We start from the raw sequence: 17,522 nt of genomic DNA, 5'->3' as shown, positions 1-17,522 counted from the left end.
GTGGGAGAGAACGAAAAAAGGAGGGAATATAAGAGGTGTGTGGGGGAACTCAATAACACTTGATTCGATATGAAAAGCCTCTTGTTGCCACCCAGGAGAAGCCCGGCTAGGAAGGATGTGAGGGAAGCCAGCCGAGAGACTCCTACAACCAGGAAACAAGACATGCCTTGTTCCGGGTTTAAGGAGCAAACAGATTAAGATGAATTGATGCAAGCTTAGTGACTTTGGAGAATGGGGAGAAAAAAAAACGCCCACAGATCAATAAGGCTTAGGAAGCAAGCAACCAAAGACAGAATCTCCACTCACATTCTGGGGATAACACTCAATGAAGGAAGGGGTCTCAGATCTCATATATCCCTACTTTGTGTGGTTAAGATAAAAAAAAAAGAAGAGTTTTTTGTGTAAAATAACAGCATTAACCATTCCAAAGAAACAAGGAAAAAGGTTTTAAGGAAGAGTTTCAGAAAAAAGGCATGTTTTATTTTTCTTCCTGCACATTTTACAGCAAGCAGGAGATCTAAGAATTATATAAAAGTATGCAAGGCGTAATAAAATTTAAAACACATAGAATGAAGTGAGGTTTTACAATTCATACAGGCCTTTCATATGTATATTTGCATATTTTTTTAGAATTTACATTTCTATGGTTTGAAAATGTAAGTGCCTGCTCTATGTGCACTAAAACACACAAGGGGTTTTAAAATAAAGCACATGCAGATCACACCGAAAGTCCTATTGCTAGCAAGCTAACATACATCGAGTGTCCCACAATGCAATGTGACAGATCCGTGCCTAAGCCGGCCTGGTGGGGCCTGTGCCCTGATGTTTGCAGAGATCAGAGAGAATCATCTGGGTTAACATGGTAATTATACGGCAAAGCCCCACTATCTCAGGCTGGATCTGATACTGTTTTTCTCCTCTCTGCTCAGAGATCTCAGGCCTCAAGTCAGAAGGAGCGACAACCGTCTTCCACAGCTATTCCCTCAAGAGGTGTTTCACTGCTGTCAACTTAATGAAAACGAACCTGCTGTGAGTGCAGGCATTTGATTACACAAATAAAAAAGAAACAAGCATGAAAACTTGGACGTAGCCCCCCTACAGCAATATTTGATAAGTCAATATTGACAGGCTTGAATCAATGTCCTTTCCTATGTCCAGAATTAATCAGAGATAGAAATGTCAATAGTGAACATTATTGTTCATAAAGTGTCCTATTGATATATTGAGTAATTGAAAAACAGAATCATATGTCCAGGTTAAGACTGAATTAACAAATGTACTTCATTAATTGGTATAAGTCCCAAAAAGACATGCTTTTCTGTATATTTTGGAAATTATGTGTGAAGTTATGCATGCGTCTTTTCCCCTCTGACCTTTAGCTACTGCCTTATGGAAATATATGGTAAGTACACCACAGTGCTTAGTGACCTGAACAGCTGTTGAAACTGACCCAATGAGTCTTCTTGGGCTTCGGTCAGGTGACTTGGACCAACCACTGATTAAGTTACAATAAGGAAAAATGAAAATATTATATGACCTCTAGAGCGCAAGGTCATTTTGTTAAGGAATCATTAATAATATTTTGTTGCTTTACATAACACCATAAAGTATGAGGACACTGTTCTGTGTTTGTTTTTTTGACAGTACAGAAATTAGTATTTTCTTTGCCTCCCCTGTGTTGTTAAAAACAAAACCAACTGCTGACCTTGAATCAATTTCAATCTTGAAAAATAATAGAAATTGTATTTCATGACCTATAATACAAAACACAATCAAACAAAAAAAAATAATTGTAATAATCACAGTTAAAGCATACCAAAAAATGTGTGGGAGGCAGGAGTGATGAGTGTTTTTTTCTGTATTTATTGTATTATGTATTGTTTTTGTGACCACATGTGTGCCCTTTGACCTTTAGTCATTAGCCTTTGCAGTCTTGGTCTCTAAACTGCATCACGCTGGTGCAAAACACGTGCAGAGAAAGAGATAGAAAGAGAGATAGAAAGAGAGAGACAGCAAGAAACAAAGAGAGCGGGAAGGGGAAGAAGGCTCCAGGGCCAATTACGACCCAGAGAAAACAAAGGGCTATATTTCAATGATTCCTCCAGCTGTGCTGTTTATGAGCTGTGTGCTTAGTCTCTCTGTGACCTTCACCTCCACACTTGCCCTCTCTGAGGGAAAGCAAGCAAAAATGGCCTGATGCTCAATCTTTCATTCCCCCCTGTTTTTCCTTGTTTTTTTTTATATCCACTTTTGTTTCTTGAGTAAGCTGCTGAAAACATATTGTTTATTTGATTCAGAGTTTTCTTAACATTTGTTATTTTACAGTTTTTCATTGTGGAGCACTTTTAGTGCCACCTCAACGTCCTCTTGTAAAATGTATGAAATAGCCTTGGATATAAAAGTAAGAAAAAATATGGACTAATCTAAGGCTTAATGGCAAAGTGTATGTCATATGTAACCTTTATAGCTTTGCTTGTCAGTCAGCCCCTTCCACCACACATACACACACATGCACACCCATTACGGACCTCATAAGCAGGGTCTGGGTATCAGTCACTGTGGCCCTTTGACAGGACTAACCTTCCCAAGCGGCAGGATACACTGTCTTCACTGCCGTCCTATTGACCAAAGCAATAAGCCATTCTATATGGTGTATTAAAGTCATTTTCCACATGCTACCTCAGCACGATCCATTGTTCATGCAAGCTTCTGCTGACCATGACGAGAGCTGAGAAGGAAAGAAAACCTCCCCTGTGCACCCAGAGCAAATTGCAACACTTTGCACGGTTAACATCATTAAAGAAATAAGTCCGCTACCAGTTATCTTTATTTATTTATTTCTGTCTTGAATGTGTAGTCATATCATGGTCACTCATGAGGCAATTTCTGACAGTTACAAGGAGACAGAGATCACAAATTCTCCACACAGGATGAGTATGTCCTTGCAACCCAAAAATCATGTTCCACATATTGTATGTACTAAATCCACTTTCCAATTGCATTCCCTTTAAATTAGCAAACGAAAAAAAGGGAAAAGGAGGCACTTTTTTTGTTGGCAAGTAGTGGCTCTGTAATATGTTGAGGCCATCTGCGTAGTCCGGTGGCTGCTCTCCCCTGATCCCCGTGTCAGAGGTGGTGTTGGAACCGTTGTGTACCACAACCTGGCCTCTGCTGAAATCAGCTCCAGTCCAGGACCATGTGACAAATGATTCCAATCTAGGCTGAGCGCCCTTGACTTGACCCTGACCGCTGTAGACAATAAGGGCAAGCTCAGTCACTGGAAAAGATGTTCTGCGCTAATAAACCCGAGTGCGGACCAGGGGTAGCAGTGAGCAGAGGCACGGCCGGGGGCGGGGGTGGATAGGGAGAGAGGGGAGGGGGAGAGTTCAGGTTCTGACCTCTCAGGTGCAGGTTGATAATGAGTCTCCCTGTTTGCTCTGTGAAAATGACCTCAGAGAGATGAAAAGATCCAGAGCACAACAAAGAGCCCCATTCTCTACTCCTCTGAAATGGGATCATTCTTGAGAAACGGCTTATGAATGCACTTTCTATTTCATTGCTTTTAAAGGGCACTTAAGTCAAAATACAAACATGTAAAAGTAGTCGGGCTAGATGCCGCCGCACAGCCACTGAAACCCAGCACACCTCCTCTCAGACCTCACACATGCAAACACAACAGACAAACGCACACATAAAGCAGACGCTTACTTGCACACACACACACACACATGCTAGCACAAATACATCAACACACACACTGAAAATTTCCCAAATCCTGCTTTTGCCTCCCCTTGTCGACTTAATAAACACTATAAAATGAGTGTGCTGTTGCCAAGCTTGGTACTGTAAACATGCCACTCCAGAAAGGTTCTGGGCATCCCGCTAGTTATGCTAATGAAACCCCCACCCTTCACTGTTTTTCACTCTCTTATCCTGCTGGCACAGCTTTCAGTCTTCCACAGTACACCACTCCATTGTCATCCCTTGCCCCTTTTCTGCTGGCATCAGACTAGATAATACACAGCAAAACGAAGATCCAAGAACCCTTGTAAAAAAAAAAACATGGCAAGAGAATAATATGGTTATTATTTCTTTGAACTCAAAAGCAGGGCATCGTACTTCATTTTTGTGCCCCAATTTGTAGCAAAATATGGTACAAAATCTGATTATCTTAACAATGTGTGCATGGATGGCTAATTATAATGGTATAAAAAACGTCTCTAAGGTAAGCATTAGGAAAAACACAAGATGAGGTCACAATGTATTGAACATAACCCTCACTTCTGTCTAGTTAGCTTTGAGAAGGAAAACTTTTCCCGAGCCAGGGAGTAAACAGGCAGGACTTCTTGCAGTGCCGATTCTGGCAAAGCGGAGGGTATCAGCAGGTTCTTTGTCATGGGGACTTTGAGAAACTTAGTGTTGAGAGGGGAAAGTGCTGGGCACGACAGGAACAACTGAAGTCTGCTGAGTGTCAATGTGGCAGCCAGGATTATACCCTCCCTTCACTGGCTCAAAAAAAAACAAAAAAAACATTTGATACTGCAGCCCAAAGTTAGTTTGTGAGAATCTAAGTGTGAGAAGGTGTAGGAGAACGCATATTTGTGAATCTCTATGTTTGTATGTGCGGATGTTCCTGCATCTCCAGGGTCCAGTGTGCATGTGGCTTTCTCAGTTGTCTGGTAAGCCAGGCCACTGACGTGGATTTGTGGCTTGACTGCAGAGGAGTTTATCACAGATAATTACATAAGAATGTGCTGGAAAAGGAACAAACCACGAACAGTCTGGGCCGGCAGATGCTGAGCCTCGGCCTACACAGTGCCCCATGCTCCCTGCTCTCCAGCCTCACACACTCCAGCCCCCAACGGGCCTCTCTAAGCTTGAAAGGGCAGCAGAGAAAACACTGAAACATTGGCAGGCCAAAATCAGCTTCTCTTTTATAGCTCACCCTTCAGACCCATTCCCTCTCTCTCATCCTCGGTATTTTTCACACATTTATCTCTACAGCTTGCAGATTACGAAAATGGTTTTATTTCTTAGTCTCTTTTCCCAGTTGAGTTACTTTGAGTAAGATATCTTTAAATAAATAAAAAATGTTGAATCTATAATATATAATTGATAACCAATATTTATTGTTTTCACCATTTTGTGAAACCAAAGTTTAGTATTTTCAATTTACAAATTCCAACAGAATATATGAGCCTTATATGTCTTATTTTATTCTTTTTTTTATGTTTCCATTTCTAACAGAAAACAATCATCTAGTTTTTTCCACTTTGCTTCACTTGGATAAATGGACTATAATTTAGGTAAAAAGGGAAAATTTTCCAGAAAGAATAGGACCAACCTATGGGAATATCTGGGATAATAAGTAGGGCTGCAACAAACAATCGATAAAAATCCATGTTAAAACCTGCTGGCAACCAATCTAATTCTTGATTTGTGTGATTTATTACTTCACAAGCTGAGTCCCAGTGCTTTTTACGAAACATGCAGACAGCTGAGCAGACTGTGGTAGAGTTAGCAGGGCGCTGATATTTGAAGAAAAAGATGAAATGCGTTAAACATTGTGGAGGCGGAAACAGTGATTCGACCAACTAAGTTTAAAGTGTAGCACTTCACAATAAATTTGTTAGTCTTTGGTAGTTCCTCTGGTGTTACTTATTTGTGATTCGGCTTGACAGTTTATTATTGGAAGTTTTAATTTTTTAATTTTTTTAATGCACGTCAGCTTAACTTAGCTGTGTTTAAATGTGCTTTACAAATCAACTTTACTTTGACTGGTTAAATATGGATATTACTAACCCTAGAAGGCTAAGGCCTCTATTTATAAAGATGTATAAAAAAAAAAGCTTTACAGATCTCTAGCTCATCTGTGTTAAAAAGTTTGCCAGTGGTAGTATAGACTTCAGACTTTATAGTCCCCATGGGGAAACTTCTTATCACTACACCGTTTCCAAATTCCTACCAAAGAACAGTACACAAACTAAACATAGTGTATAAAACAATGTCAAACAAAAATCAAAAGTTCTCATTCTGGCCTGTTAAGGAAGGCCTTTTATTCAGGGCAGCAATAACAGCAAGGATCAGGCTTTTCTCTTCTGCACCTCAGTGCTCAGTACCTCCGTCCTGAGAGAAGTGGGGTGAGATGGATGTTTAGTGGATTTATGATGTGCTGTTCTATTGAGGTTGCAATTCGTGTGATGGCCCTTTTGTTGAGTTCTGTTAGTTTGGGTGTGGTGAGACCAAATATTCTGAAAGCTTTGGTTGTGATGCGTGTGAGTTTGGCCCTGTTTTTAAAAGATAACATTTTGAAGAAGCAGGTGGAACAGTACAGTAGGATGGGCTGGATCATGCTCTGATATAGCAGAGGGAGGAGATGTGGGCAACATAAACTCCTTTCAGTTTGCGGATGGCTGACAGTCTTTGATGGCTCTTTTTTTGGATGTCACTGGTGTACCGTTGGAAACTGAGTTGGTTGTCTAGTGTCACTCCAAGGTATTTGAAACTGTCAACTACTTTCACTGTTTGGTTAAAGATTAGAAGGGGGTGCTGAGGGGGGGACCAATTATTAATTCCATTGTCTTATGGACAGTGAGATGGCATTGAGATGGTTATCCTCACACCACTGAGCGAAGAAGTAAGAGAATTCTTACCACACTGAAAGTACCCCACTAAATGTAAAATAGTGTCAGTATTTTTGATGGAACCATGGCAGACACAAAATTACTTTACGAACGTGTTTCGCCTGTAGCTTCCTCAGGTTTGCCCAGCATCAAAGGAAGCTACGTTATATATTTTTACTTTGTATGTTTCTGTAACCTGAGAATGTACGTTGGATGTGCACGGGGTACCCTGTTGGTCATTTATATGTCAGCATTTTCATCTTTATAGATTGTAAGTTCCAAAGGTACTAATAGTGCAATGACATGTTTACCAGGGGTGGGAATCACCAAAGTCCCCACTATACGATATTATCGCGATACTCGAGACACGATTACAACGATTATATTGCGATTTTTAACATTTTGCGATATGTTGAGAATTGCGATACAAAATATTGCGATTAAGCTTTTTAACTGCATATTATGTCCACTACACTAAACTAAATCAAGAACTGTTTTGTCAAATAAGATAAAATTCTATTCTAGTCTGTTCATCTCACTTCAGTCTTTTTATTTGTATTTCAGTCTAATTGAACTTAAACATATATTCTTAACAATGCAACTTGTTAAAAAGTAATTGTGCAATCCCTTTAGCAGTTAAAAATTTAAAAAAGCATATCTAAAATATCATATTTAAAAATATTGATACTTGGCCGCCATAAACGATATAATATCGCCACATAAAATACTGCGATACTTTACTGTATCGATATTTTACCCCATTTATCTCAGCCTAACTTTCAGTCAACCTAAGACAGCCTGAGAGCTGGAGCTAAGGCGGGTTTTAAGCCTGAAAACAAGCCTGTCAATCATGTCAGCTACGCGCCTAACTATGGATAACACGCATCGTTCATAAAATCATAACTGAAAAAATTCAACCCTGTACAGTGTGTGCCCATGATGACAATAACTAATCAGATCTATTACATTTTTTGTATCAGGCTGTAAACATGTTTATTTATACTGTAAAAGAGGGCAAGGAGGATTTTGTCCCTCCGCATTGGCTTAATTTTTTAAGACCCAAGGTTTCTGCTTGGTTTTGGCTTGTTAAATTTCCATGTTTTTGAATTGTTCGTTTTAGATTGTAACAATTTTGGAATAATGTTCAACTTTTCCAAGTCCAGGGATGGAAACAAAAATTGATCTTTTGAGATTCACTGATTTAGTAAAAAAAAAAAAAAAATTGCCATATGAATCAGTAATTGAAAATTATCATTAGTTGCAGACCTAATGGTAAGCATAAACCTACATGGTGTGAGGAATGCGGTATGATTGCAAATATTTCTGGGTATCCAGGAGTCCACTGCAGATAGTCATTTTAAAGTGTGGTTGTGGTAATGTCTGTTCAGTAGCTTAAATAATACAACACTCACCTCCAGCAACAAAAAAAGGGTTGCCAGAAAAACAAAAGGCAAAGAAAGAGGTCCAATTCTATTGTTAACACATGATTGAATGATCTGTCACCAAGATAAAAAAGGTCAGTTTTGACAGACCTCAATTTACTCGTACATAGAGACTACCAGTGCCACTAAACGGAGGTATGTGTGTACAACGGCAGCAGATTGCAGGTTGAATTGTTTATTCTGTGTTATTGAGGAATGCAGGAACCTTTGGGAAGCTTTTTGTCCAGGTTAACTCTCTTCTTATTCTTCACCATTAGATGGAAGTTATTTCTGATCACCACCCAGCAGCCCCTGAATCCAATAAGTGACCCCAAGGTGAACATTGTACTACATAGCCCTATTGTAGGCTCATTCAGATATCCATCTACTGTAGACATCATTATATTCATTTTTCAAAGGTGTCCAAAGCGATATGGCTTTATAGTGTATGTGTGTTTCTCTGTGTGAGTGAGAGAGAACCAGAGAGTGCAAGATTGTGAAGCAAAGAGGAAAGATGGAGATTTGCTGTAGAATGAGGTGTTTCATCATTCCTCATCTCAAAGTGAAGTCATTCTTTTTTCTTTGTTTGTTCTTTCGTTGTCATTAAAAAAAAACGTACAAGACGCTAAAATGCATCAATTTTCCTCTAAATGTTTAAGTTTCACACACGTTATGGCAGTTACCATTGTTCTAACCGTTTGTTTAAGTGCAGCGAGTGAAGGGGATGGTGTAAGTTTGTAGGTACATTTAAGTGATTGTATATAGACTTTATTCTTCTCCCTGCTCCTTTAGGAACGTGGATTGTGTGTTTTGACATGTTCGGAACAAATGAAAAATTAAATGAAAAAGACTTGGATATGGAAGTTTATAAGGTGGCAGGCAAACAGCTCTCCTCTGCCCTCTTTAGATGATGAAAACAGCGAAGCAGGAACTAAAATCTGACCAGAGCAAAACTGAAACCACAACGAGGTAGGAGGATGAATAGCCCTCTGCACTAACCCATAGAATCCTAGCTATCAATGCCTTTTCAATTCACTTACTTTTTGTAATCATCAAGGTCAAAAGGCAATATGTGCAACCAGAGAAAAAAATAAAACAGGTTGGCAGCAAATTAAATAGAAAGGGGAACAAAGCCAAGCCTCCAGCTAGTAACAGAAAAACAAGGGTAGAAAATCTCACATGAAAGCTTATTTCAGATAACATCAAGCTTTGCGATTTGACTAATTGGAATACACTTGACTCTTCATACAGAAATGCCATAAGCACTTAATATATTTTGCGTGAAAGATTTTTGCCATGCAAAGTATTATTTCTGATCCATGAAAGCATTCGAAAGCTGCTGATAGTGAATACATACATTAATCCAATTGTTTGATTCGAGAAAAAAAACTCAATAAACGATTGTTAATGTTTTAGTAGCTTCCTCTATAAAACCCAAATGATATCTAAAATCTATTGTTTGCAAAAATCCATTATGTTTCAAATATTCTGCCATTGGTTTGTCTACCTTTAATTTCGTATCCAATGTTTTAAACAAGATATGCAGAGAGAGCCACATACAAAAATGCAACCTTTAGTTTGACATCTTTTTTATTAAGATTAAGTACATAACCAAAATCAACTGTTCTGGTCTTGTATTTGTATGTTTTATCATAGTTCCTTTTGATTTAATTTCTCCCTGGGGTATTCCATAGGTAACCCTTCTAAACCCAGACAGAGTAACAAATATTTGAACTCTCTAAAAAGCTTTGCAGCCAAGAATGAGCAATAACTAGTATCCTATACTTCAATACTCTTAATTAATCATTAATCTACTATTCATGCTTTCATCTGTCATATTATAACGGGGAAAAAAATGGATTCAAATAACATTTGCAGGAATATACAGTGCAAGCTACATTCTGACTCCATGTCAAAGCATGGTCTCTGAAAAAACAAAAAATATAACTACATTTTCTTGCTATGTTGGTCTATTTAACCTTACACTTTATTATTCCTCGCCCACTGTGCCATGAGCTGACCACTTTTTTCTATATTGTTTCAAACGGTGGGAAAGATTTGTGACATTGCCCGTTTTAGCTGCACTTATCTTCGGCACAGTTTACAGAGCATGTTACTCTGTTTTTTGTCGGACAGTAAATATCCCAAATATCTCCAAACTCCAAAGTTGAGTGGCCAGTAGGCTCAGCATTTCCTTCGGTGTCGCTATCGCTCAGCTCCTCATTTCAGCTGTGTTTCCATTCCGCTCCAAACGTCTGTAAACCCACCCACCCATATCCCTGCAACAGACCTAGTTTTACTGCTTTTTTCTGTAGTGTGTGCAGCACCTCAGGTGGTGCATCCTCATATTGCCAGTCACAGGCTGCAGCACTGGCGTAGCTACGATAGTTGGTATCCAGCCCAGTGATGATAAAATCATGTGCACGAGAGTACTGCACCAAATCGTCAATCCATTTTTCCAGTAGTTCAATCCCATGATCTTTTTGTTTTATTGTGGCCCTCTTCTAGCGGACCTCTTCCATAAGACCCATGAGACATAAAATTTAGGTTTTTTTTGTGTTTTGTTTTTTTCCATCTCTACACACACTCGTCTGCCAGCTTCTTGGTTTTTGTTATCTTTTCCAACTTTAGTCAAAGTGCACTAACACAACTTGCTTACATAAAAATGTGTCACTAAAGCACAAAACCTGCATGTATAAAAGTAGAAACTTGCTGACAAGATTAAAAAAAAACAGCCATAATACAACACTCTGAAGTAACAGGGTCACTCCAAAGCACAAGAGCTACTTTCTAAAAGGAACATCTGTTGTGCCACCCGCAGATATAAATACACAAATGTGTAGTCTACAAGTGTCATTTCTCTTTCAGTGTAACTTAAAAATATATATGTAAAAAAATGTAATAACTTTTTGAATTAAGTAACTCTTAGGGTGCTCAATTTTGCGACTCACAGTACGTATGCAGGATTATCCTAAATAATTCAAACCTATCCTACCTGATAACAAGACCCCTCTTTTTTGATCAAATATACAAAGTGTGGATTTGGACTTGTGCAGATTTAACATCCAGAAAGTTGATAAATGCAGTGTAAGCATGTAACTTAACAGTAAATGGGATTTTGCTCCATTCTAAGAAATCAAACTATATATTAAAACTTTGTTCAAGGCGCCTGTTCTTTTTCTTGAAGAAAAAAAAAAAAGAGGACAGTGAGAACTGTTTATTACAGCTTGGATGCCTCCTTCTGAGAGCAAAGCAAGCGCATACAAGAAAGAGAGTAATGGTTTGCTTTAGGTCAATATTTTACACAATGATGCATTTTGGGAGGCACACCTCCGCAGGGCGTGTGTGAAACAATGGGTGTCATAACTGCCCTGCGCAGCTTATTAATCTTCCCTTGCCCTCTAATCAATCTGTTTCTCCCCTTGCAAACACCGGTTACATTCCCACGTTAAACGAGAGGCCATCTTTCACTGTGGCACAAAGGGTGGCTCCAGGATGGTGATATCTCTGTTATAGAAGGAAGCCAGGAGTTACAGCACAAAACCACTTCCTCAGGATGTTTTTAAATCAATGACACCAGGATTAAGCGGGGAAAATCTTAGTGAGAGCCGATGTGTTGACAGGCTTGTGTAGCAGGGATTCAGAGGACATCCAGTTTGTCCATGGCTGATTAAACTATGTATGAATACGCTTGAAATGAGATGTCTTATTTCTAAGAATTGGGTTCCTTTGTTTTTCTCAAAGCCCAGAGAAAAATATTGCGAGATTACATATTAACAACCCGAATAATGGACTTTCAATTTCAAAATAAAGTCGGAAGGATTTATGAAGATGTGACATCATGTTATGTTTTGTCATTAACATGTGTAAGCAGGAAGTTATAAGGCATTTCAAATGAAGCTAATGCTATCATGCGTACAACTGGGAACCATTTCAAAGGAATGTTGTGAAGTCATACTGTAGTGCTCAGCTAAAATTATTCTATAGATGACAGCGAGGGGAAGTAGCCACTATCCTTGATATTTCCCATTGTACAGTCATACTGCAGCAATTATTCAGAATCTTTGATTATCCTCAGAGAGGCGATGCAATCATGGCTGAAAATCAATTTCAGGGACATCAGGAAAAATCAAAAAGCTAGCTCGGTGCCAGCAGGGCCAAGGGCTTGTGCAAGAGAAGAGAAGAGATTTTTTTTTCTCATCATGGTTTCAGTTTTCCCTTTGCTAAGGGTAATCAGCCAGCACCAGAGCTCTTGCTGTTAGTCAGAGCCAGATCCTGATCCTGTTCAGAGCTGCTAGTGATGTAGAGCCAGGTAGCATCCAATTAGTGCTTAGTGTAACTTAATGCAAAGTGCTGGCACGCAGCTCACCGAATCCAACTAGTTGTCATAGAATTTCCACGCTTCTGCTGTCAAATTCATGAACATTTACTGATTTGCTTTGCCTTCTCAAGGCACCATGAAGTTGAAATGAGACATTTCCATCAATGCTGCTCCGTGTATGGCCATTTTCTGCTAAAACAGATTGGCCTGATTACTGATGAGACAGCAGGCGCGTCAGCGACGGCTGCTTGATGCTTATTGACAACTGTGCTGCTTTAGAACCACATTTACTCCTTTTACATATAGAGCAATTTGTAATGGCACAGGTTCCAAAGCTCTGTAATGGATGTAAATCCAATAAGTAAATTCATCACTCATGATAAACCACGAGCATGTGCCATTTGGGTTAAACAAAGCTAGATGTTAAATTTCACACATTTTTATGTTCAATCAAGGCGTGCCTCTCTATATTCAATCAGTCTGGACTTGTCTAGATGCTGGACTTATCTCACACAGCTGAGATCAAATCAAACCTGATAATTACATATTTACAGACTGTATAAAAAGACAATCCCACTCTATCCTGTGTTTTTCAAAGCACACTGATCGTTTAGATGAGACTCTGAATGATATGTTAGAGACATCAAAATAATTTCTTAATTGTCCCTACTTCATTTCTTACAGTACCCATTATATTTATATGCAGTATTTGTCTTACTTCGCTTGTCCTTTGGATCTCAGCAGACTGTGGTCACTGGTAAAAGGCAGACAATTGAGTTTTTGGAAGTGGCACAGAACTAGAGAAAAGAAGCATAAGGTGACTTCTTCCCTCTGCCTCCCTCCCTATCAGGGGGGACTTCCCACTCTTATATAACAGCTTAAGCAGAGACTACGTAGCAAAACAGTGGAAATTCTACTCCACCATGTTTCCTCATCAGACATGTCTTGTCTCCGACCTCCACCCCAGTTTCAGAGCTTCACATGAATATGGAAGATGAATAATGGCCAACTTCTGAGGTTACGCCAAATTCAACAAGAGACAGGCCTGTCAACCATGAAATGGTCTTTACAGAGGGAGCGTGGACAAATTTGGATTGGTTGGAGACGCTTTCATCCCTGGGACATTTTCTGACCTTTATTTTATGTTCTAGGCCATAAAGATCAGGTAAAATGCTCTCATAACAACTTGTATAAAGAAAAATGGTGGTCTATTATTCGCCATAATTTCTCTCTGGACATCTATCATCATTCAGCCTCTATTCAGGCAACCTGACAGTCATCGCAGGACACCCCCAGAGTTGTGCAATCTGTAGTTTTCCTCTCTGCCCTTTCTTGGAAATACCTCCTGTGACACACTTGGCTCAGCACCCTTATACAAACACTAACATACAGTGCGCACACACACAAACACACACACTGCTGTTTGACCTCTGCGGTTCAGTGAGAACATTAAATACCAATTAGGGTTGGGACGGGCCAAGCTGAGTCTGAGGTTTTAACAGGGCCTTAAGGAGGCCTGTGGGATGCAACTTATTGGTCCCTGGGCTAAAGCATGGGCTTCGTGTGTGTGTGTGTGTGTGTGTGTGTGTGTGTGTGTGTGTGTTGGATAAGGACATCAATAGAACAGACAATGTCCCTACAGACATACTCCTTCATACGCTCAAAAAACACATCTGGATTTTTTATTTAATGTTGTTTCACTTCCCTCATGTTCATTTCTGGGAGAAGACTGGATTTTGGCTCGTCTTATTTACTATGAGATCTTCACACAGGACTTAGCAGGATTGCTTGAACAACATTGTATAAAAAAGGGAAGATGTTTTTTATATATTTACTGGTAACATTTCCCAATGCTACGTGTTAAACTTCAACATATGGCTGAAACTGTTTGTCTGCCGCAGCTCATTCATCTAAGTTTCATTAAGTTGCTTTTTATGCACCATGACTAAATCAATTTTTCAGCTTTTCACTCTGGCTGTGTCCAGCTTCTCTCTTTTCTTTTATTCTCCATGAAACTTTCATTTCAGTCACCTGGGTGTATGCTGTAATAACTTTTATGTTCAAAATAAAACAGCAATACAGGACAAAGAATATTAGCAGATGCTCCGAAGGCAACCCTCAGAGAAATATCCGTTTTCAGCACTGAATCTTGAGACTATGTTTGATGATCTGTTGTGGTTATCTGGTGGTTCAGAGTCATGCCCTTTACTGTCCCTCTGCTATTTACCCACCAGACACACAGCTTGATAAATGTTTTGTCTGACCTTCTAAATTTGTTTTCCTTCCTCTTAACTGTGATTTTATTTCCCTTGGACAGTCCAGACAGTGTGTGTCTGCGTGTGTCTTCGTGCATGTGTGGGTCCACGTGTGACTGTGTGCTGCTTATTAGTTTGTTTTGAAAGGAAAAACAAGAACTATATCCAGAAAGATCATATCAATCCTCTCCTCATTGCAAATTACTTCCATCAGTCCCTCATTTCAATAAAATGGAAATGGAACAACTACTAATAGCAGCGCTCAAACAGCCACTGACCATCCATGTAGTGAATGTGCTACTTCAGTCTGTAAAGGGTTAAGTCGCCACAGGCCAGAGTCAACACCGGCCACAGCTTGGCTGGCCTACCCTGCCAGATCAATATCTGCAAATAATAAATTAGCTCCCCAGAGGGGTCGCACTAAACCTTCAGCAACACTGCCCTGGAAAAGTCCACAATTGGTGTGTGCGAGACTCAATAAGCCAGGTGAATGACTGTGCAGGGGCACATCTTTAGCACTCCATAATAGAAAATTAATGGTGCTCAAATCAGTGCTGAGGGCACCCTGAGGGTTACCTAATAGGCCTAGTTAGAACTGTCATCCCTCCCAGAGTCGCCTAAAATATCACATGCAAACACAGGGAGCCAAGAAGAAAGAGAGGAACAGGAGATGGATGAATATGTGTGTATGGAAGCTTTTGTGAGTGCAGGTATGTGGGTCATCTGGGGGAAAGGGTGTAAGAATAAGAATTAAGGACAGGTTTCAGGGATTATCCTCCTTTGGCATTGACTAAGCTTCTGTGAGAATATAATGCTATTGTGATTTTAGAGATGTAAACTTTGGAGAAGTAAAGACAAACTAACAAAACCAACTTAAAAGGAAAACAATTGTTTTAGTGAAGTAGTTAAGTAATTAAATCACTGCTGTTTCCTATTGAACTACTGTTTGTTTTTTTACTGAGCAGAATGCATCAGTGTATCTTTATTCTGTCACAGCATGTTTTTACACAAGACTTGTGTTGTGAATGCAGAAAATGTTTGGCCTATTGAATACATTTCTAGTCCTCCTTACTCGGCTTCCAAGCTTTATATCGTGTCAATCCCTTAAAGTGAGACAAAAGACCAAGCACATCTCAGTCATCTTCCAAGAATAAATAAAAAGACTGCATTCTGGGAACCAATTCTAAAAACACTGACAACAACCCTATAGCATTAACTGTTTGTTTCTTTCATTTTTATTTAATTTCTTTATAGTTTTAAGTCTTTCAATCGATATTTGTCAAATGTGAGCCATTAATGGCTTCTCAACACATTTATAGTCAGGTCTAACTTTGAGAAATAATTCACAGCCCCATGAACTTACACATCCCCCTTTTCATAGTGACGACAAGTTATCAAGAATTAGAGTTAAATTGTTAACTTTTTTAAAGAGACAAAATCATTGTCTTTTAAATAGTCTATCAAAAAATATGTCATTACATTCCTAACTGAATACAGATAATATTAGTAACACTTATATTAAGTGACAGAGCTAGTTGCATTTAAAAAAGACATTTAAAGTTTGCTTCAGTAAAGAAGATAATCTTGGTAATACTAAGTAAGTAGATGATCAAATGATACTGAAATATGCAGGCATATTCTTGTTGGCTCTGTTCAATCCTAAGCTTGTCCAATCAAGAGGGCTGTTTCAAAGCAGATCTATATGCCCAACAGGCTGGTAATGAGGCTTAAAAGCACATCTGATCACTTATTCCAGCTGGTTTATTTGCCTCCTCTACAAACAGAACTATTGGATTCAATAAACATAGTTCATATTGATCGTGAGCCACCCAGCAGCACATGTAGCTCTCTTACCCACGCACAACTAGATTTATTACAACTTTGCATGCCAAACAGAAATTAGGAGACTCACAAGCAGAAGCATGCACACACAGGGGAAACAAACACACACACTTACACACACATACATTACGCTTAAATGCCAGATAATTTATTTTCAAAGTACGCCGCGCACATGCACACAACCCTTCGATCTTTTCCCCGACCTTAATTTGCCTATGCATTATCATCAGGGAGCCTGGATGTGTGGGGAGGGGTTTGTCTCCTCATCCCTCCTCCTATTCCCCTCAGGTCTGGACTGCAGCAGACTGTCTGCTGCTTTGACACTGAACTCACCCACATGCCGCCACCCTGCCGTCCTCCAGGGCAAACAGAGTGTGTCGCTCTCCGCAGGCCACATGAGAAATTTTCAGAGATGATGGAAGATTCTGGAACAAACATGGTGCCAGCTGGAAAAAAAAAAGAAAAAGTTCCCAGTGAGGTGAAGGAACACACTGTATCCGAGGTTGCTCTGTAGTTAAGTTGGTATACTCCATCAGCCTTTCCCAGAGACAGGCACAGCTATAGTAGATCCTCTCAGTGTGGAAGAAGACAGAACAACGTGAACAACAGAGGAAACAAGAAAGAAACAGCAGACTCCTTTATGGTGCTGGGCTGTGTAGATCTGATGTTTTCAAGTCCCTGTGTGTATGTCTGTCTGTCTGAATGTGTGTGTGTGTGTGTGTGTGTTCATGCCAGTGCCATGAAGAAAAAAGAGAAACAACCTATGAGAAGAAAAGAAAGACTGGTTCCTCATCATGCGCTTGTTAGCTTGTCCAATCTATGGCAATCAGCACAGTCCCAGGGGTTGAAAGACACGAGATGCTGGGGAAAGGGAAGCCGAGGCAGAGGAAAAGATCAATACTGCACTGTGAAACAAGAAGTGTGGGCTATTTACTCTCCATTGATCTGATGATGCTGGAGAAACACCTCACTCGGCTATTAAATTGAGGGTATAAGTCTACTGTGGAGGGCTTTTTTTTCTTCCTCTCTCTTTTCCCTTCTTTCTTTCTTCACCCCAAGG

At 39.6% G+C, this 17,522-nt stretch overlaps 1 protein-coding gene across 1 annotated transcript in view; it reads right to left on the bottom strand.

Annotated features, from left to right (window-relative positions):
* The window catches only part of LOC110001478 (uncharacterized), a 222,303-nt gene extending 205,176 nt beyond the window's left edge, over window positions 1-17,127 (bottom strand). Inside the window, exon 1 of the mRNA XM_065965363.1 lies at window positions 16,796-17,127. Within this exon, the coding sequence (XP_065821435.1) occupies window positions 16,796-16,995 (200 nt within the window). The 5' untranslated portion in view covers window positions 16,996-17,127. The remainder of the gene's footprint in view (window positions 1-16,795) is intronic.
* Between the last annotated feature and the right edge of the window lie 395 nt (window positions 17,128-17,522).

This window comes from Labrus bergylta, chromosome 2 (genome assembly GCF_963930695.1).
Source record: "Labrus bergylta chromosome 2, fLabBer1.1, whole genome shotgun sequence".
NCBI lineage: Eukaryota > Metazoa > Chordata > Actinopteri > Labriformes > Labridae > Labrus > Labrus bergylta.
Note: the sequence above shows the minus strand (reverse complement) of the source record. Positions and strands in the feature narration are given on the sequence as shown.